Source organism: Dama dama, chromosome 21 (genome assembly GCF_033118175.1).
Source record: "Dama dama isolate Ldn47 chromosome 21, ASM3311817v1, whole genome shotgun sequence".
Classification (NCBI taxonomy): domain Eukaryota; kingdom Metazoa; phylum Chordata; class Mammalia; order Artiodactyla; family Cervidae; genus Dama; species Dama dama.
Genome location: NC_083701.1, coordinates 61,518,318 through 61,540,883, shown reverse-complemented (window position 1 = coordinate 61,540,883; position 22,566 = coordinate 61,518,318). Strand labels below are relative to the sequence as shown.

General features: G+C 41.5%; 1 protein-coding gene and 2 long non-coding RNA genes across 8 annotated transcripts in view; 1 reads left to right on the top strand and 2 right to left on the bottom strand.

The window, feature by feature from the left end:
• The window catches only part of YWHAZ (tyrosine 3-monooxygenase/tryptophan 5-monooxygenase activation protein zeta), a 34,618-nt gene extending 18,889 nt beyond the window's left edge, over window positions 1-15,729 (bottom strand). The window contains exons 1-2 of one of the 6 annotated variants that reach the window (XM_061123664.1): window positions 15,707-15,729; window positions 11,132-11,436 (exon numbers count right to left, since the gene is read on the bottom strand). In XM_061123664.1, coding sequence (XP_060979647.1) covers window positions 11,132-11,425 — 294 coding nt within the window. In that variant the 5' untranslated portion in view covers window positions 11,426-11,436; window positions 15,707-15,729. Of the gene's footprint in view, window positions 1-11,131; window positions 11,437-11,540; window positions 11,564-13,715; window positions 13,741-13,906; window positions 14,023-14,408; window positions 14,722-15,287; window positions 15,417-15,706 lie in introns of those variants that run through there. The other 5 variants (XM_061123660.1, XM_061123659.1, XM_061123661.1 and 2 more) reach the window with 5 other exon arrangements.
• LOC133042751 (uncharacterized) lies at window positions 3,767-9,339 on the bottom strand. Its single transcript, XR_009689571.1, has 2 exons — window positions 7,926-9,339; window positions 3,767-7,342 (listed from the first exon to the last, which is right to left on the bottom strand). It is a non-coding gene; the product is annotated as an uncharacterized LOC133042751 (long non-coding RNA).
• Window positions 15,730-15,767: 38 nt separating the features above from the next.
• On the top strand, window positions 15,768-22,146 carry LOC133042752 (uncharacterized). The gene is made up of 3 exons (XR_009689572.1): window positions 15,768-15,950; window positions 20,040-20,308; window positions 22,048-22,146. It is a non-coding gene; the product is annotated as an uncharacterized LOC133042752 (long non-coding RNA).
• The last annotated feature ends 420 nt before the right edge of the window (window positions 22,147-22,566 follow it).

Here is a 22,566-nt window from a genome sequence, read left to right as displayed (position 1 = left end):
ACTGTATTCTGTAGCGCCCCTAAAATTGTAAAAAGAAAGTGGCTATTTTCGTTGAGATAAAAGGCTCCTCAGTTTGGAAATTATTCTCTTACTCCCTCTTGTGGCTGGATTGCTTTCTTTTCAACTACAACTTCATCAGTTGCTTCCAAAAGTGCTCCACCAAAACTGCTAGAGAATTAGGTGGTGTCAAGAACTGATTTTGGGCTCCCCTGGTAGCTCAGCTGGTAAAGAATGTGCCTGCAATGCAGAAGACCCAGATTTGATCTCTGGGTCAGGAAGATTCCCCTGGAGAAGGGAATGGCAACCCACTCCAGTAATCTTGCCTGGAGAATTCTTGGATAGACCATGGAGTCGCAGAGAGTCAGATATGATGGAGCAACTAACACAGACACACACGCACACACATGAACTGATCTGGTTGGGATTTGTACTTTTTGACTTTCTGTGCAATGCTGGCACAGAGTAAGATTTTAGGTGTTCTATGAATGATAAGGTCACATTGCTATAAATGGGCAGAGTTGCTTAACTTCAAGGATGGAATCATACAGGACTTTGACCAGTCACTTAACTGAACGCATGTTCCATTAGTAAGAACTGGTAAATCTGTACCATGTAAGTTTTATCAACAAGAAATCTGATAAAGCCAAGATTCAAAATGTATCTCCTAAAAATTAAGATGGTGAAACATACCAAAAAGAACTTAGTATTGATTGGTAACTGCTAAAACTGACACTAGGGGGTTTTCCTTCTCCCATTCCCCAAAGGCCTTTTCAGAGCTGGCATTAATGTTAACGTGGGCTGAAGTTTCTCACCAATCAAAGCTCCATTTCCCAGTATTTCCATCAAAGGATGTTTTGTTTAAAAAACTCATTTTTTAATAGCATTTTAAAAATTTGCACATGCACATTGTATATTACGTACAGCTCCCCAGTGGGACCAGATTTTATCAGCCACTTTTAAAATAGAAGGCTGAAGACCAGTTCTTTTGACCAACACAGCACTTTCCCCTCTAGGTTGCTCAGATTTTGTATGAACAGAGGCTTTCTTCCCCTCTCTGTTAGTTATTATTTTTTAATTTTACTTTTTACAATGTTTGTTGGTTTCTGCCACAGGGCGACATCAATCAGCCACAACCATACGTACATACATCCCCTCCCTCATCCCACCCCCAGGTCAGCAGAGTGCGGGCTGGGCTCCCTGTGTCACACAGCAACATCCCACTATCCGATAGTGTTGAATAGATACTTTTTATATTTATTATGCTTTTCTTTATAGCACACAGCTTATAAAATAGCAGGTAATCAGTAAATATTAAACTTACTAACATTCTCTTAAATTTAATATCCAATAAACTAAGCCTCAATGCAGTGACATCAAAGCAGCACAGAAGTGATATCAAAGATGGTAAGCAGTATATTTTCTATTTATTATCAACACAGAGATGTATTAACTCTACATAAAATACCCTACAGGTAGATGCTATTATTACCATTTCCATTTTGAATGTGTGGAAACAAGAGTCAGAGATGAAATACTTGCCCAAGGTCATAAAAAATGAATCAAAGAAAATTCAAACCACCAAAGTCTACGTAGACTGTGCTAGGTTATGCCACCCTTTTAAAGTGAAAGTTTACTTTTTTAGAAATGTTACATAAGATTATTCTTCAAGTCTTATCCCTACAATCCAATTAAGCCTGATGACAATGCTCTCTGATTAGGTGGAAACTATCAAAGAGGAAACCGAAAGGAAAGGTCATTACAAGAGCATGATTCTTCTGATGTCATAAACATCTATCTAAACACAGCAGAAAAATACTCATCAAATTACTGACTTGAGAACTTGCTTGTTCTAAGTATACTACAACTTACCTACATAAATCAAAGTCCTCAACTCTCCATTTCCCAGAATAACATTTTGAAGGTAATGTGTTTTGAGTAGGATTTTTACCAAGTGCCCCTGGGTTAAATGTAGTTCAGGTATGCCTTCGAAATTCTGGGCAACGATCTTTAATGCATGTTTTAAGCAAAAATAATTATGAGCTGACAATTCATAAGTCCTGAATCAACAAGAGAAAGATCTATCTCAGAAACACATTTATATTTAATCATTTGGATGAGAAACATTCAACACTGGGTTCCTTGGTAATACTGCTAATTTGAAAGAACTCCTAGATATCCCAACTCGTTTGCAAGACAGAAGTTAACTTCCAGTGAAACATTTCTAACTTCTCTAATGTTGTCCAACTTATTAAGCAATTCAAGTCAGTCAAATCCCTGGACTACAAAAATGGGGCATTCCTGGGACTCCTGGCTTTAAAAGAATGAACATGCATACAAGTCAATCCATTGGACAAAGTCTTAGCTTGACTTACTTAACTCTATAAATTAACATTTGGACTATCTTTATGTTGTCATCTGTTATAACCATATTTTTATTTGGAGGAGAACAGAAGAAAGCTCACAAATTCTGTTGCAAGAAACTAAGAAAAAGATTTATGCTGAACTCTTTTACTAACTTATTCCAATAAAAACAAACATGAATGTGTCATCAACAGGACCATACTGCTAACACGTCAGCTGTATTCATCCATGCTCTGCTGTCCCCAAGACCCATATTATAGCAAAAGAATGTCAACAGAATAAAATTAGTGAAATCTGCCAAGATATAAAGCTATTTTATACCACACTACTACTTATGTCATATTATATGTTAACAGAAAATGCAAAACTGTCATCAATGACAAATTGCAATTGCATAGCAATTTTTATAGATACAAGTTTTTCATTATTATAGGGAAATGCTCACTAGAGAATAAAATGGAGAACGACCTGTTTGTTGCAAAGAAATGTCCTTAGTACAATGGTAACTGATAAGAATGTGGTGGCTAAGCATGCCATTTTTCCCAAGCCAAATTCAAACTTGTGCCATCTAAATATTAAGCATATCATATTCCCGCAGTGTGTTTTACAAATTAAATACAAATGTCAACGGTCCTGTTTTTAAGGGGAATGTAGGAATAGAGCCAATCCTAAACTCAAAAACAACTTAGACATCAAGATTAAAGAAAGTTATTAGGTTGGTGCAAAAACAGTTGCAGCTTTGCATTGTTGGAACTTTACCTTTGGTATTGGAATACATTCTCAAAGTAAATGTGATTATGTTATACATTATTTTAATGTGCATTTCTTGCTTTATGTTTTTTTGCTAATGACATTACTTGCTATTTAGACTGCAGAAATGTTAGACAAAAAGCAAATTACAGCGATTTTTAAATTCAAGTTCAAAATGGGTGGTAAAGGAGCAGAGACAACTCACAAGGCATCTGGCCCAGAAACTGCTAACAAAGGTACAGTGCATCGGTGGTTCAAGAAACTTTACAGAGGAGGGGAGAGCCTTGAAGACGAGGAGGGTAATGGCCAGCCATTGGTGCTGGTCCCCTCACAACTACACAGGAAGCTGCTGAAGAACTCAACATCCACCATTCTACAGTCGTTCGGTATTTGAAGCAAATTGGAAAGGTGAAAAGCTCAATAAGTGGGTGCCTCATGAGCTGACCGAAAATAAAAAAATAATTGTTCTGAAGTGTTGTTTTCGCTTATTCTAAATGAATCATTTTTCAATCAGATTGTGACGTGCGACAAAAAGTAGATTTTATGACAACCAATGACTACCAGATCAGTGGCTAGAGTGTGAAAAAGCTTCAAAGCACCTTCCAAAGACAAATTTGCACCAAAAAACGTCATGGTCAGTGTTTGGTGGTCTGCTACTGGTGTGACCCACTACAGCTCTCTGAATCCCGGCAAAACCATTACATCTGAGAAGTATGCTCAGGAAATCGATGAGATGCATCAAAAACTGCCACGCCTGCAGCGGCACTGATCAATAGAATGGGTATGTCACACACCCAACACTTCAAAAGTTGAACACATTGGGCTATGATATGACTACAATGTTTTGCCTCATCCACCATATTCACCTGAACTCTCACCAACTATCATTTCTTCAAAGCATCTTGACAACTTTGTGCAGGCAAAACATTTCCACACCCAGCAGGAGGCAGAAAATGCTTTCCAAGAGTTCATCGAATAATGAAGCACAGATTTTTATGCTACAGGAATAAACAAAAAAAACTTTCCTCTGTTGGCAAAAATGTGTTGATTGTAATGGTCACTATTTTGATTAATAAAGATGTGTTTGAGCCTAGTTATAGTTATTTAAAACTCACTGTCTGAAACCACAATTACTTTTGTACCAACTATTATAAATCAGAGTAAAGAAACCCTCAGGCCATAAAGATGGAAATTGGCAATGGCTTGTATCAGGGACAAGACACGACCAAACAAGAGCCAAAGGCACAGAAGGAAAGCATTGTTTTATAAAAAGATAAGACTAAGAGCTATCTGTATTCAGCACAGAACTGGGAAAAGAACAGTAAAGATAGCAAATCCAAGTGAAGGACCACCACTAGCAATATAAAGTTTATAACTTAGCTTCTTTCCATTAAAAATAGGTCAAGTTTATTCTTACAACATCACTTTCTTGCCAATATGCTTCTGAGTGGGAGAGTAAGGGATAGAACTACTACTAGTAGAATGGGAGTGGCAAATAATCCTGAATACTACCCACAGGAAATATATCATACAAATGAGCATCAACATGAATGTAAAGAGTTGAGAACCAATGATGCAGCCAACACAGCAATTAACTTACAATTAGAAAAAGAACTCCAAGTTGAGTCCAAGATGTCATTGTTAAGTCTAGAAAATGTGCTAAAATTTAAGAGCTTAGAAAGAATAGGTAGTTTCAAGAGGAGGAGGAACTCCTGCTTACAGCACACTGAGATTGACAGCAGTAGTTCAGTGCTTAAGAACCTGTCTTCCAATGCAGGGCAAGTTGGTTTGATCCCTAGTCAGGGAACTAAGAGCCCACGTGCCAACAGACAACTAAGCTCCACACTCTAAAGCCCGCACACCACTGCTGGAAAGGAGCCCACATGCCACAATGACATATCCTGCACTCTGCAACCAAGATCCCACACGACACAACTGAAACCTGAGGCAACCCAGGAAATAAATACTTTAAAAAAAAAAAAAAAAAAAGGACAAAAAAATCCCTAAAGAGCAGTGTTTCTATTCAATGCACAACCATAATAAAAAGGGATGGAAATCAGGATGAAATCACAATAGGGATTATCTCAGAATTTTTTTTTTTAAAAATTCTAAGGCCTATTAGCATTTCAGAGGACTACATTAAGTTTTTCTGAGCTTAGCTGACATCAGAACACCCATAATTTTGATTTCCTCTTGCAATGCAGGCGATGCGGGTTCAATCCCTGTGTTGGGAAGATCCACTTGAGGGGGAAATGGCAACCCACTCTAGTATTCTTGCCTGAGAAATCCAATAAAGGAGCCTGGAGGGCTATACAGTCCATGGGTCGCAAAACAGTTGAACACAACTGAAAGACTAGTCAACAACAAATTATATTCACCGGCGGGGGGGCATGTCTTTCATAGGTTAAAGCCCCAATTCCAAAAAACCCAAAGTTAATACTTAAATGATTATAAGCTATGATGGAGGGCACTGAAAATATAATTCTGATATTAGCGGGATAAAGTTACCTCTGATTTTCTTTATAAAAGCAAAACTATTTTCGCATGTCTTGGAAGAGGTAAAATCTGGCATCATTTCCTCTGGGTAAAGTTTTCACAAGGCCATTAAGTCCCACATTCATTAATTTATAACATAACTGACCCCTTCATGCTCTAACCAGCACCCTCTCTCTCTTTCTAATCTCATCTCTTGCAAAATTACTGCAAAATGCTTTTGAATAAACCAACTCTTCCCACCTAATGTTCTAATAGAATGAACCATCACTTAATTTGCTGGATTAACCAAACCTCACTTAACAGACTGGCTTTACACCAGGCCTTTTTCATTCCTAGGCAAACACCAATAATGCCCATGTCATCGTTTTATCTTTGGGCTAAATAACTTCAGATACATTTTTCAGCTACTCCCTGAAACCCCGTTTAGTTTCTATCAGCGGTTATCCCATTATTGAGTCCTGTATTTGTTCCCCAAGCTACGCCATTGTGCTTGGATATAATTACTAAAATGCTATGCTATTTTTGTTATCAAATTTAAGTATGAAAAGAAGCATTTCTAATGCAATTACACTGAAAGTTTTGAAATGACCATTTTTAAAGGAGACACACACACTTATCACTTGGGTTATTCAAAGATAACCCAATTGAAAGATTAGAAAAATTCTGATTATTTTCTTTTAGCTTCTAAGTTCTTACTCTACTATGTAAGCTCAACTTTATAAAGGTTGCATCTCTTTTCGGGGTGGCTAGTAAGTTATTTTCAAACTGTAGGTCTATGCACATTCAAAGAAAAGGTCTTAGCTCCAAACTAGAAATGGGCAAATGAACATACACATTTATTTTAACTGAAAATGTTTAGAACAAGTAGGAACACATTTGAACTACTTTTCAATTACCCAACTAACTAGGATCTTCCACTGTACTACTACTCAGATGTTACCGTAAGTTTTACTCACAAAGCTGGGCATTTAGTTTTTGGCCACACCCTGCAAAACATGTGGGATCTTAGTTCCCCAACAAGGGCGTGAACCTTAACCCCCTGCATTTGAAGGGCGAAGTCTTAACCATTGGACCACCAGAGAAGTCCCCAAATTGGGTGTTTTTAAAAGAAAAACTGAAAAGCAAAATTACTCTTGGTAAACTATAAAGATACTCTAGGGTATCTTTATCTCCCGACCTGTCTAATTCAAATGCCTCTGCTGGGGTTGAATACAATTTCTTCCTCTTTTTTGGACAGGTCAGAAGAGTTGAAGAGTTCAAAGTATACATGTTCCTCCTATACTTTAAGATCTTTCTTAGGTTTTTCTGGTTGAATTTCAATTTTTAATCCTGTAATCTATTCCCTAGTTCACTTTTAACTATCTCCACAGCTCACCTAATCACTAAACTTCTCCAGGTCATCTGTTATCTCTTTCTAGAACAAGCAGGAAAGACTTCATTCTTATATTAAGTGTTGCTACGCTGAAAAAGGACAGATAACCTGTTGCTCTTGACCAAGCTATTAGTCTTCCCCTTCCCACCAAATAGTAAACACGTATCTTTCCATTGTTTCTTTCCTTTACATTTCATACACCTCAGACTTCCCAAATATACAAACTACCTCACCAGGTACAATAGTTAACAGTTATCAAGAAAACTCTTAAAAAGACTGCTGAATTTTATTACCAAGACTGTCCAATGTACTTCTTCCTGGAAGGGATTGCTGCTATCTCCTATGTCACATAAGGTCTTTGTACTTTGAAACATACCAAAAGCAGTTATTTGACAAAAACATGTAAATATACAGTCAAGAAAATGAATATAATACTGCACAATTCTTTTGAGAAGCCCTTATTCCAATAAATGAACTGTCTGTGATTTTCAACTTAAAACTCTTATATAGCAGTTTTTAAAGCCCAAGGCACTTGCCAGCTTGCTCCTGCTTAACGGCAGTTCTATGGAGATAAAAACCAGTGCCCAGCAACCACACCTTAAAAATGTAGAGAAGCATAATAAAACTCAGTCAAGTTAACTGAATCACACAACAAATATTGTTGCCAACTGTTACAAATGACAGACTCAGGGCTTTACTAATTCATGTCCTAATAAGGAAGCCATTCTTTAACTTATTCCAGTGGCTTTCAATTCTTAAATGAAACCTTTGAAAACTTGCTGGCCGGTATAGGCCCTCTGTCCTTGAAAGATACACAATTTTTAAAGTTTCTTGGACCTTTTAAATTTCATTCTTAGATTCCCAAGTTAAAGAGACCTCTATTAACTTATAGGCAGCTTTAAAGAGAAGCCCCAAACTGAGATAAATGGGGCACTAAGAGCTCTACCTGATTTTCTCCACAGCAGTCCTATGGGGGTAGGGATTACTCCCATTTAACTGAGCTCAGTTTTCTCTGATGAACAATATCTTCAGGCCATCCAGCCATTTAAAGGTAACACTGGTTACGACTCAAAACCTGCTCTTTTTAGGCTGTTATATTATTGAGTTTGAATTAGGTACAATTTAGTATGCACATGCTCATTTCATTTTACATTTTATCATGTTCAAGATAAAGCTACCTAATTTTTGGCTTGTGAGTTTAGGCAGAAGAGGTATCAACCCCTTCCCCCACTAAGGCAAGAACATTTGGTCTAAGATCTGCTAGAAAAGGCTGACTGCATTAGTTCACATACTATAATTTCCAATTTAACACCACAAGGAAGAGAAGAACCATAATTTCGCATAAAGAGAAGTTCATGTTGTGAAGAATAAGGTCAGTGACCCTGTTCTACAGCAATGCCCTAAAACTCTGTACCAAGTACCACGGTCCCTGCTTTCACTGCTTAGTAAATAGTATAAATTAAACAAACACTTGATAAGTACAAGTAACCAGAATGGCAGTAACCTAATAAGAGTAAAGAACTCTTCAGAGAAACTTTGAACCATGGAGGTTAGCTCCTACTAATAGGATGACAAAGAATATTTTCTTAGGCAGTATAGAACAATGAAGTCTGGTTCATCAATGATGCTATCAGCCACTAATATTAATTCTGAAAAGCAATTATCTGCTTATTTTTCTCAAATTATAAGTCAAAGAAAAAAAACTAGAGCAATAAAAATTACAACTGGTTACATTTTTATTATATAAGATACTGAGATATAATTAGGCACACGTTCACTAATTATCAAGCAAATCAGGTCAAATCATTTTTTCTCTAGGAGAAATAACAGTTCTGCTATATTTTATTCTTCCATTTTACTTAAAAGGAGAAAAGGAATTTTATGCAAGATGTTTCCTAAGTCAACAGGACCTGTTTGAAGAAAGATGATCGGGAAAAGAAGCTTGCCTGTAAAGAATCACAGTCTCTGTAAATATCCAAGTTTCCCCAAGTTGAAACAGAAAAAGCCTTGGAAAATTAGCCGTACTGCTTAGTTCCACCTCTTTTCCAAAAGAAGCCAAAAACTCATTTACTTAACAAATAATTTGAGTATCTACTATATATTAGGAAGGATGAGCCATGCAAAGATCACTAATGGAGCTTCACTTCTGAAAAGACTTAAGATTGGAAGCAAAAGCTTGTTTAGAATTCTAAGCCTTTTATATAGTAAAGGAATTAAACTTTCATTTATCTATACTTTCAAAGTAGAAATTTCATTTATACTTTCGAACTGGAAATTTCATTTAGATTTAGTGCAAAGCCAGTGTGCAATTCTGAAGGAGAACAACATAGTGATCAGCAACCAGTATCAGACTCTCTTAATAATCATTTCAAAAGGAGAAGCTATTCAGAGATTAATCCAGATATTCTCACCCACTGATCCAATGCAGTATTTTTCTTCCTTGATAAAGAAAGCAAAGGAAAGTAAAGCTAAAATTGCTACAGGCTTTTCCTAGGAAAAGTCTCACAATGACGGGAGCTTTTATACTTTTTGTGTGGAAAACATGCAAATACCTACCTGGAATTGCAAATAAGCTGTTAGTAGAGGATGAATGTTACCATATCCCCTTTTATTCCTAAAACTGACTTTTGTCTTAAGGGAAATAACAAAACTCTTAATTATTTAATCTATCAGGTATAATAACTGGGGGAAAAACATCAGAGTGAACAAAATTAAATAACACACTCAGGTTCTTACCAGTAAACAGAGCAAAGAAGGTGGGAACAGGTCCAACAGCATTTTTTTTATTATAGGGAAACATATTTCCAAATTTTAAATATTCTTATTACATTAGCAAAGCATAAGATAAACATTTGTCATTTAGTCTCAAGAAAAGCATGGAACTCCCTTCTCATTTTAGAAATGAATGATAGCTATCAATATAAAGATTTCAAGTAAGCAATCAAAAATAAACTACCTACAAGATAGATACCACATGAAAAGACTATAGCCCACATTAAGATAGAAAATGTTACTCTTCTTTAAAAGGACAATCTAAAGTAAATTATCATTTGAAAAAAAATACTCATAATTTAGGAACTGAAGCTATTCCATTAGCGTTAGACTACTGTAAAGGAATCATAATACCATTACAATTTTAACAAAAACTCCAAACCCCCATCAGAAATAATTCTATATAGCTTGTTATAGTAGTTCTTCCACGAACAAGATTCATATAGTAAGTGCAGCTGGATTTTCAGAGGAAGTGGGATTCAGCCTCTCTCTATATACCGGAGCCCTGTCAGAGACCCATGTGTATCTAAGAGTACCCATCTGCAATGTAAGAGTAATCATTTAGTTAAACCCACTTTAAATATTATTCCACGAACTCTCAGTTCATTAAAAAATGAAAGTGCTAGAGTACACAGGCTGTTACATGCTAAACGGTTGCACCGTTCGCCAACTTGTCCTTTTATTTCAAGTTTCCTGACACAGAAAGTCACCATTTGTAAGAAAATTTTAAAATTAACCAAAATGTAATGTTCAAGTCTTTTAAGCTATTTAGAGAAGCAGTGCTTCAATGGAGTAGACACTGAATACTTAAAATACTTCTTGACTGAACCTGGAAAATCAAGCTTTGAGTTTTTCATTATCTTTTAATGTGGTTGTCAATGTTCAAAGTTGACTTCCAATACTTAAATGCAGAAAGGCAAAAACAACTGTCAAGCCAGTTTTCTGCACGGCTGACTCATTACATTAACATTTCAGTGGCTAACCCAGGGAAGGCTACTAGGTCTACAATTTCTACTACATCTTACATAAAGCAAGATAGGTAAAATTTCTGCATCTATATACTTTTAAGAAAATCAGCTCTAGAACTACTACAAATATTCTAACCACAACTGAAATGATAATTCGATTACTTTACCTTTTCAATTAAAACAAAATATACTATCTGAGCTGACTGATAATCATCACAATTCATTTTATACAAATCTAACCACAACTGTTCTAACATTTTAGTAATGACACCCTGAAAGACTTGGAAATTTAGAACACCCTATTTTTAAAAGGAAAAGAGAAATCAAAGAAAGAAAAAGTTGAGAGTAATGGAACTGATAATCATTACAGAAACCCTGTATTACAATGACACTAGACTGAGCGGTTTCTCACCAGTACATCATTGCAGATATCTCTTAGCTCGGTCTCTATTTTCTCTCTGTATTCTCGAGCCATCTGCTGTTTTTTCTCAGCACCTTCCGTCTTTTGCTCAATACTGGAGACGACCCTCCAAGATGACCTACGGGCTCCTACAACATTTTTATAAGCAACTGAAAGAAGATTCCTCTCCTCATTGGATAATTCAGCTCCTTGCTCAGTTACAGACTTCATGCAGGCTGCCATGTCATCATATCGCTCAGCCTGCTCAGCCAGTTTGGCCTTCTGTACCAGCTCGTTTTTATCCATGACTGGATGTTCTGCAGGGGGAAAAAAGCAGCATTTAGATATATTTTGTCCAGTAAAACAAACAGACTAAAAATCATACCCTTTGTAAACATGTTAACACTTCAAACCTAATTACCGATGGAAGATTCTTGACATGTGGAATTCAATGAAACTTCACAAAAGGATGCTCAGAATAAGTGAAAAAAAAAAAAAAAGCATACTCAGCGTGCATAGTGTACACTTAAAGCCATTAAAATCGGTTTAGCAAATCTAAAATTACATTATCTCATCTTTGTTCACAAGATCCTTAATTTCACATAAAATTGAAGCACACCTGACCAAAAAGGCTGCCTTAAAAACCAACCCTTATCTTACTTGGTCAAAATCTCAACTCTGGTTTCAAATATCACTGGGTAATCCAAAATTAAGCAGTTTTTCTTTAGTGAAAATAGCACCTATGAAGAATACTACCATACTTTCAGCATCATGACTCCTGTCAGTTTAATGTAATTCATATCCATTACTGTTAATATCTGTTTAAATTTTAGCTGAAAACACTCCCACCCCAAGTCCACTGATCTTCACAAGAGCTGATCATAGCATGCAAATTTCCTGGGAGAAATGACCACATTGCTTATTTTAATGTTGTGAATGTAAAACCACCACCAAGGACCAATAACTAACCCTAAGGCTTCATTCATCTGTACCCTGTTATACGCACATGGGCTTAAAAAAAAAAAAAAAAAAAAAAATCCATGAGTCTTGGAACTTCAATTCTTACTATCTATGAGCACTAAGATAGATACTAAATGCTTCCCAGTGTGATCAATGTTTCTGATGTCACTGTTCTGTTTAAATGCAGACTTACTGCCTCATTTCTAGTAGTCAAAAATTAATTGAATACATTATCACTCAAGCTGCCCTTATCAAGACTTCCCAATTCTTTCTCATTTTAAATTTCTCGACTTTTCAACTTCCCCCGTTATGCTATTCCTTAAGACATCCTTCAGAAAGATCCTAAAGCAGCACAGAAAAATATTAGCCCCTACAGTGGTCCCAAAGGGTACATGACTTACGATGAAAACAGGAATCACTGTCACTCACTATGGGAACTGACTCCCTTTCTTTACCTTCCCAGGGAAATCCCACAAAACATTCTTTTTAAAAAACCAAATCGGAACCAATCCTTTGTATTTAAACAACTAGCTAGCTAGCTTAAATAGGAAGTATACTGTTTTCAATGTCAAACCCCAAATCTATTATCGCATAACCTCCCCACCCCTTTCTTGCAATTACCAATTCTCCCCCCCCCCCTAAAAATTAAAAAAGGCTCTCCGGCTAATGCTACTTCAAAAGAAAATTATCTACAACCAGTACAAAGGTTCCTCTCCTAAACCCCTCGGTAACGAGGGGAAGTGGACTAGGTTTCTCAAAAGAATAAGCAGCGCTCCCAGGACTCGCCGCACCCATTTAACCCTTCACCGGCGGAAGACTTCGAGGTGGGTGAAACGACTACGGGCCGTCTGTGACTTTAAAGGGCAAACCCTTCCGTCCGCGCCAGCCGCAACCCCCCCTCCTTGGCTCCGCCCAGGCTGGTGCCTCCGCGCGAGTCCCCGCTTCTCCCTCTTTGTCATGGCGGATCTGTGTCAAGGAGCCCAACCTACTGCCTAGTGTTAATTCCCCCACCGGGGCCTGGGCGGGGGAGGCGCGGGGAAGAGACGCGCGCCCCCGCCTGCACTGGGAATCGGGAGCCGCCCGCTCGCCTCGGGGGCACGGACGCCGGGGCCGCCCGCCCGCAAAAGCGGAACCACGAGCGACCAGCCGCGGACACACCCCACTCTCCGGTCGGCGTCCGTCCGCCACCGGCCGCCGCGAGTGCTCCTTATTCTCCGGGGGCCCGACAGCTGCAGCCGGTGGGGGAGGGGGCGAGCCACACCCAGGCGAGCCCGGCCGCCGCCGGCTGTTACGCACGGGCTCACCCGCCCCGCCGAGCGGGGTCCCGGTCGACACACACTCGCGCAGGGACCCTCATGTCTACCAGGCCCCCCCACCCCCCGGAGGACGAGCGAATCCTGTGGGCCCCCGTCTTTCCCACCCTCAACGCTATCCCCTACCTGGGCTCCGAACACCGCACCCCCCACCCCACGCGGAGAAAGAAAGCCAGCCCCATCCCCCCCGACCACGCCGGGAATATTCAAGTACTCCCCGCCCCCCCCCCACCCCCGCGGAACCCGGGAAATTCGGCTCGAGGTCTCGGGCGAGCCCCACCCCGGGACCGGCTCGACAGAAGCACGGCCTCGCCCCGCTCTACCTGGCGGGCGCTTCCGGGCCGCCTTGGCTCGCAGCCCCGTGGCCAGGGCCGACACTCCCGCCGCCGCCGCCGCCCAGCTTGGGGAGGAGGGCTGGGTGCCGCCGCAGCGCCCGGCGCGGAGGCTGCGCCGCCGAGAGGGCGGGAGAGGCGGGGGGAGGGGACGGGGGGCGGCGGGGAGGGGGCGGCCTCACCTGCGCCACTGCAATGCCCGCGGCCGCCGAGTCATTCTCTCTCGGGCGGAAGCGAGCAGCGGGGCGGCGCGGAGAAGGGGGCTACCGGGGGGGGTGGGTGGGGGCCGCGAAAAAGGAACGGATCGCGGCCGGCGCTGCCTCGGTCACCCTCGGGAGGCCTGCGACCGGGCGGGTCCCTGGGGGAAACCTGGCGTGCGGGCGCCCTACCCACCACCCCCCCATCCCCGGGGACCGGATCAGACCGGGCGCCCCTCCGGGCCGAAGCGTCGATGCGGAAGCAAGTAGCTGGAGGCGGCCGCGAGCCGCCCGCCAGAACCCAGCGGAAGAGAAGCCGCCGCCCGTCTCCGCCTGAGGAGACTCCGCCTCAGCCCAGCGCCGCTCCCAACCGCGGGCGAGCAGGGCTTGAGGGGATGCGGAGCGGGGACTACTCCCGCGCTTTCGAATGCTTGGCCTGGGACAGGAAGGAGCGGGGCGAGGCGGCGGCGGCGGCTGGGTCCCTTACCTGTGTCCGGAGTAGGTGGCGACGGACGGACGGGGATCAGCAGTCTCTGGGCGGCAACGGCGAGGCTGAGACTCTGTCCCTGGATCTCGCAGCTCACAGGCTACAGCCGCTCCGCAGACACGGGGTTTCCTCCAATCACCAGCCCCGGCAGCAGGGGCACCACACGCACGATGACGTCAAACGCTGCTATGGCAACCGTTGATTGGTGCCCACAGCTCTGGGGGCCCAGAGCAACCGCCGCTCCCCAGCTCGCTGCCGCCCTGCCCGCCCGCGCTAGAGGGCGAGCGGAGGAGCGCGCGCGTCCCCTCGGCTCCCAACTCTCCTCCCCAGCCCTCTCGGCTTCCAACTTCTCTACTCCTGTCCTGAGGGTGCCCGAACAGAAAGCTCTTTTTTTCTTCCTCTGGTCACCAGTATCCCCACCGTTTCCCTCGCATTCCCCTCGGATCCCCCGCAACTCTTCTCCGGCTCGCTCCCCCAAAATCAGCCGGGAGGCAGTTTTTCCCCACCCCCACCGTAGGGTTCGTGCGACCCTTCTGCGCCTGCGCCAGTTACTCCCTCAAGAAGGGGCGCCCGTTCGGCAACATCCGGGACCTTTCGCACCCCCGCCCCCTCCCATCCGCCTGGCCCGCCCCGCCCCCCGTGTTTCGCGGCGGTAACTGCCCCCGGGGGCATCCGGGCGGCGGGGAGGGGGCTAGATTACAAGAGCTGCTCCACGGCGCGGGCATTATGATCTGGACTTGGGGGTGCGGGGCACGGTCAAAGGGTCGGGGAGGGGCGATGTGGCGCGCTAGACCCCCAGCTTCCCCTGACACACACGCCGGGCGGGGCGATCGGGGCGCGCGGCCCCTCCCTTTCTCCTTTCCGCTGCCGTCGCTTTACCTGCTACCTCAGGGACGGCGGCCGGAGGCCTTTCAAGGCTCGGGAGAGAGGGAGGCGTCCGGTCCCAGTATGTGGACTGAGCGACCAGCTGGTTTTTCCAATCGGGGCTGGGACATCAGTGCGCAGTGACAGCTGCGAGGAGACAATGGGTGGGCACCTAGTGGGAGTGAGGTGTGGCGGGCGGAGCTGGCGGGAGGTGAGGCCTGGGAGGAGGCTCTCACAAGGCCTTCAGCCTCTGAGAGGGAAAGCGGGCGTCCTTAGGTGGAGGCTTTGAGGGGGCCCTGGAGGCCATAACAAGACAGGAGGCATAGAGGTTTGACTGTATTCCCTCGTTTTTCGTAGGTTGAATTTTTTTCTGTCCAAAATAAAGCTTTCACTTAGAGACCTCATGCTTCCGTGGTTTAAAACGTGATGGTTACCTGTTTTCTCCTGAGTGAGGGACGTGCTGTTTCCAGGGCCCGGGCTGACCCAGCGGGCGGTGGGCCGCGGGCGGGGCGAGGAGCAGGGACCAGGAGCCAGGAAGAGCGGAAAGAGAAGGGCGGAAATTGCAGGTGCCGCGTTTACGTGCCAACCTAAAACGGTAGGGCCTCCACCCAGTCAACTTCAGGAAGTTCAAAGACATGCATTCACTGTGTGAAATGTCTTTGATCCGTCTTCCTTTAGGTAAGTGTTAGAACTTAGAAAAGATTAGTGCCTGGATGACCTACCAAACCAATTGCAAAAGTCTGAGAGTTTCTAGAACTCAGAACTCTTTCTGCTATCCATGTGTGAGCTCCATCTTGGCCTTATTGACTTTTCCAACATCACTTTATTAAGCACCTACTGTGGTGGTTTGGTCACTGGGTCGTGTCCGACTCTTTTGTGACCCATGAATTGTAGCCTGCCAGGCTCCTCTGTCCAACGGATTCTCCAGGCAAGAATACTGGAGTGGGTTGCCATTTCCTTCTCCAGGGCATCTTCCCGACCGGGGAATCGAACTGGGTCTCCTGCATTGTAGGCAGATTCTTTACCAACTGACCTACAACCCTGAACACATACTAGGGCCCTGCTTTAGGCACAGCTGACAAAAGAGCCTTCCAGGAGTTCAGCTTCAAGTTCCCTAGAGGATTGAATTTATCAGTAACTGTCACGTAAAATGTTTCCTCACTCTTCCAGTGCCTGGCGCTTCAGAGAGCCTTGTCTGTTCTGTATGATGGATACAGTGTCTGTGCCACAAGACTGTTCTACAAACCACATTTGGCCTGAAGTTCCAACTGGCAGATAGTAAAATATAAACCAGAAAGAGGGTTTTCTACTGACCAGTTCAATTTCAGTGTTTTATTTTCCCCGTCGGAACAGATTAATAGACAGAATGGATGAACGAGTTGATCAGAGTTTTGTTTCTGGGATGTTAAAGTCACCTTTCTTTGACTCCCAAGCAAATTCTTTTAGGGAGTGACTCACTTAAAATGACTAATATTTGAAAAGCTTTCTTTAAAAGAAATTCTTGTCTCTTTAAAAGAAATTCTTGTTTTATACCAGATTTCAGCACCAGAAAGACAGAAGATACTAAGTTTAAAAAATCTTTCCTAAAAGGAAAGGGATGGGAGTTCCCTGGTGGCCTAATGGTTAGGATTCCAGGCTTTCACTGCCATGACCTGGATTCTGTCTGTGGGATGAAACAGGTTTCTCATAATCCGCACTCCATCAAAAAAAAGTGAGGTTATTTAATATCAAGTATATATATAGATGAAAATATGCCCTTTGTTTTAGAGGAAGTTTAGGGATTTCGCTGCATAAATAAGTTGTGGAAACAGTTTAGGAAACAGCTAAATTAGATTTTTGCCTCCTGCTTTAAATAGCAAGGCTTTTGTGGTGAAAGGACAGGAACTATTAGGTTTTACAAACTCAGATCAATGTGTTCATGTAATAAAGTGTGATGAGGTTGCAGGGAAGCAAGAATAGGGAATATCATGGAAGCCCCAAGTGATAAGTACTTTGAGGAATAGGAATAACATATGGCAAGGATAATTGAAAACAGAAATAGAACCTATGAACTTGAACTCTAGGACATTTACTAGAAACTTTCACTACACTAGTAGTCTGATTTGTTTTATTTTCTTCACTGTTCAACCCTGTTGGCTCAGTCAAGTTGCTTAACCTTCTGTGTCTTGATATTACTGTCAATAAAGTACTGGTAATAAAAACACTTAAAAAAATTTAAAAAAAAATAAAATAAAATAAAAACACTTAACCCATTAAATGATATTGAAGATTAAATGAAGATATATATATGTATACGAGACATAAGAGATGCAGGTTCAATCCCTGAGTTGGGAAGATCCCCTGGAGAAGGGCATGGTAACCCACTCCAGTATTCTTGCCTGGAGAATCCCAAGGACAGAGGAGCCTGGAGGGCTACAGTCTATAGGGTCGCAAAGAACTGAAGCTACGTAGCATGCATGCATGTGACTGTGCACTAATAGGACATATCCAAAGCCATGTTCTCCACTTGTGGCTTTGGTCTGTAAAAACCTCCTTGTTTTAACCTCTGTTCTATCCGTTAATGGACCTCTATATGCCAGCTGAAATAGAGAGGATTCCAAGGCTTTAGAGGAGGGGGAACATAAGATAAAAGCAGTCTGAGTCCCTGAAGGCCTTTCAAGGTCAGCCTTGATCCTTTAGGACTTTATCCAGGTATACCTTTTCTTTTTTAAGCCACTGAAATTTAGGTTTTATCTGTTATAACAGCTCGCACTGTAATGTCTGTCGATGTCATTGGCAAATCCAAAGCATGGTAAAGGTTTGTTGTTTTTTTTTGAAGAGGAAATGTGAAAGAAAAAAGGCACAGGGAGGGAGAAGCGGTGAGAGTAAGGGCCCCTGCTCTTGTGATAAGATGTATTTTATGTATTCTCAACTAATCTATTGACTCCTAGAATGACTTTAGAAAAGTAACGTTTTCTCAATTTAGTCTATCTAATAGTCTAACTGCTTTTTAATTTACTGTTTACTTGATGCCATCCTTATTCTTTTGTCTACTGTTTTAACATTGTTTTTCTTAAAAAAAAAAAACAAAAACTTGTTTTTCAATCCATATCTTTTAACTCTATCCTGACATCCCAGTCTCTAAACGGTGTCCTGTGATACTTTGGTCGTAGACTGGGTTTTTCGCATGCTGATTAAAAAAATAAAAATGGAAACCAATAAGAACCCCAAGTCGACTGTGAGCTCTCATTTCATACCTTCACCAGGCCCTTAACGAGGGCCCACTGGTCAGAGATTATGCTGCTTTGGAGGGATAGAAATACATGAGTCATACTCCCTCCCTGAAGCAACACACGATCAAGGGACAGACCCAAACACCAAATGCAATTACAGAGAAGCACAGCGAAGTAAGGGCTCATAAAGGTAAGCAGATTGTGTTTTGAGAAATCTGAGCTGTGAGCACTGTCCATGGAGAAGTGAGAAAGGTTCCCTGAAAAACAAAACCTCATATTCATCCTACAAATTACTTATTTGACCATCAGCAGAGTCAGTTTTGCTTTTTTGCCTCCAATGGCATTTGTAATTCCACAGTGAAATTTTAGTTGCCTTATATTTTTAATTTACTAATGATCAAAAGACACTGTCTTCCCCCGCCTTCCATTAAGTACAGAGATACATTTTCTAAAGTCTTCTTTTCCTGTAGTAAATCATCTTCAGTTGTATGCTCTTCTTTGGGGTCTTCAGATAGGTCTCTATTTCCTTGCACTAGAGAGTTTTTTTCATTCCTGTGTTGAGGTGGTGATTGTTTTCCTGTTACATATCAACAAAAGAAATTCCTTCCAGTCTCAGAGGTGGCCAACTGGCAGATGAAACTTCCTCTGCTTCTTTTTGCCATCCTCTTGAAAAGATAGATAGATCTAAAGTTGTAGGAGAGTACAGGAACACACTCACCTACCCAAATGCTGGAATCCAGCAGACATTTACATTTATCACTTATGGAGCAGCCTCCATGACAGGATCTTCCCCTGACCCATTGTCCAGTTGTCTGCAAGGAGGGGAATTTATGTTGTCAAGAATCAGAGGCTATCTGGGGTTTGTCTTTAATCAGCTATGATAAATGGAAAAACTGCAGTCTTGAATACTGCGGGCTGTCAGGGTGCTTCCCCACAATGCTTTATCTGCAGCTCCTTATGCCAGGGGTCTATCCATCACATTCTGTAGCCAGCCACCCCTGCCTCCCTGGTTCTCTGTAATTCTCCTGGGCCTTCTCCTGGGATCTGGAGATTCTGATTGAATAACAGTGTGAAGGCTTAACTTCTTCCTACCAATTTTGCTCTTCTTTCTTGAGGATAAAGTTTTCATGATAAAGTTTCTTGATTTAGTTCCCTCTGTACTGTAGTTAGTGGAAATACCTCTTGCAAATGATTGATTCTTAATTCTCAAAAACTTTTTCATGAAACTTTAATGGGAAAATGGGAAAGATTATAGCAAAGATTGTAACTTGGCACTATTTTAATATCTTAACCCTTAAGTCTTCAGTTGCAGTCTCCAGTATCATAGGATTTATTTTAGATTCATAGCAAAATTGAGAGGAAGATACAGAGCTTCATATAGTTCTAGCACCCACTTATGCATAGCTTCCCCTATTTTTGACATCTCCCACAGAGTCGGATATTTGTTAAAATTAATAAAATTGAGTGGCATTTTCTTAAAATACATTTACAGTCATTATCACCCAAAGTTCAACATTTACCTTTAGGTTCACTCTGAGTATTGTACATTCTACAGGTTTGGACAAATGTGTGATGACATATGGGCTTCTCCGCTGGCTCAACGCTAAAGAATCTGCTTGCCAATGCAGGAGACCTGGGTTGGATCCCTGGGTCAGGAATATCCCCTGGAGAAGAAAATGACAACCCATTCCACTCTTCTCACCTGGGAAATCCCAAGGACTGGCAGGCTACAATTCATGGGTCACAAAAGAGTCAGATATGACTTAGCAACTAAACAACAACAGCAAATTATAACATATATCCATCATTATAGTGTCATACAAGGTAATTTCCTAAAAATTGTGCTAAAAATTCTCTTGTCCACCTATTCGTCTCTCCCCCTAACCCATGGTAACCACTGATCATTTTACTGACTCCATAATTTTCTCTTTTCCAGAATGCCATATAGTTGGAATCATAAAATAGCAGCTGTTCACATTGGCTTGTTTCACTTAGTAATTTGCATTTAAGATTCCTCCATGATTTGTTGTTTTGTTGTTTTGTTTTTTTTTAAGGATTGAGTAATATGCCATTGTCTGGATGTACCACAAAACTGTGATACACCCATTCATCTACAATAAGACATCTTGGTTGCATCCAAGTTTGGGCAATTATGAGTAATGCTGCTGTAAACATCCACATGCAGGTTTTTGTATGCACATTAGTCTTCAACTCCTTTTAGTAAACACCAAGGAGTGCCATTGCTGGATCGTATGGTCAGAGTATGTTAGTTGTGTAGGAAACCACAAAACTGTCCTTCACAGTGACTGTATCATTTTGCATTCTTACCAGCAGTGAATGATAGTTCCTATTGTTCTATATCCTTGTCAGCATTTGATGTTGTTAGTGTTCTGGATTTTGGCCATTGTAATAGATGAGTAGTGTTATCTCGTTGTTTGAACTTGCATTTTGCCAATGACAAATGACGTGGAGCATTTTTCATATGCTTATTTGCCATCTGTATATCTTCTTTGAAGAGGTGCCTTTTGAGGTCTTTGACCAACTTTTTAATCCAGTGTCTTCTCATTGCTGAGTTTTAAGAGTTCTTTGTGTGATTTGGAAAGTAGTCCTCTGTTAGTCTGTTGCAATTATTTTCTCCCAGTCTTCCCATGTGGCTTGTCTTGCCATCCTCTTGATCAATTATATTTTTAATATGTTTTCATATTTTGTAAGCAAAGGTAAAAACTTTAATTTGCTGTTAAGCATTAAAATAACTTTTGGAAGGTACCATTGAGATTAGTGGTGCAGAAATGAAGGTACTGGTTTATGATGCTTACCAGAAATATTTTCTGAATTCAAAAATCATTTTGTATGAGAAATCCTCATACATACAAAGCAAAATGAAAAATGGTACAGGTACTGCCATATCTGATTATCCCTTGGAGCTTTCCATCATTTGACAATCATTTGAGGCAGGTGAAAGCAGCTGGGAATTCACAGTTTCAAAAGTGCATGATTTACAATTCAAAAGTAATCATAGAGTGAAAAGGTTAGAAGAAGAATTTGTCCCTTTCTGGACTGTATTTCAGCCCTGAGGACCCAAGAATAAGTGAAGGGAACATTTGGGATTCATTAAGGGTTGAAAATAGAATAATGCATATATATTAGAAGACTTAAAAATCCTCTCCCTCCCCCCTCTCCCCCTGTCTGCCCCTGAACCTTTAGGCATCTGGAAAAGGAATCAAGGGCAATGTGAATTTCTGGCAGTTTTCCCAGGACCTGATATAAAGTTTTTCAGGACCTAAGAGCAGAGTTTCTGTATTCTAGTTTTCTTGGACTGGGGCAATCTCTCTCAACTTGAAATTATTTTTAGGAGTAGTTTACACACTTTCTTAACCATGAAATTCTAAAGAATCCCTGAAACATTTTAATATTTCAGCAATTTGACAGGAAATTTAAACCAAACCCACTCTATGGGACAGGAGATAGTTGTTTGGGGTCAGTCAGTTGTGTGTTTTTAACATGACTAACTTCTGTACAGTTAATGCCTCACTCGTTTGTTAAACATTGATTTTTTTAAAAAGGCTAATATAGTCAGAAGACTTCAGACTTGGTCAATTAAAAAATGAATAAGCAACAACTGTAAGAAGCCCAAGCAACAACTGTAAGAATATTTAAATTGGTAAGTAACCAGTAGAAGGAAAAGACACATGTGTTGAATTGTTTCTCTAAATCACCATTGGCCAAAAGATCTAGCTAAGCGATGTATAAGATGAGGTCACCTTCCTTTTGTGACTTTCCTATCATCGCAGTGCAGCTAGCAATAGCTTATGCATGCAAGCAGCATAAATAAGTCAAAATATTCTGCTAGGCAGCAGCTGTAGATATGAGAGGGTAGGGATTAGAAACAGTACGAAGGTCAAGCTTCAGAAAGAACAATTAACCCTGAGCTGCTGACAAAGAAGACTTGATTATTTTATTAGAGTAAGTTGAGTGGCAGAGGTCAGGGAAAAGTGGATGTTGGTCTTGACTGAGAACTGAGGGGCCGATAGATGCAGGAAAAGCCCCAATATCTATTGAAGAGAGTCAGAGAATGGGGAGTG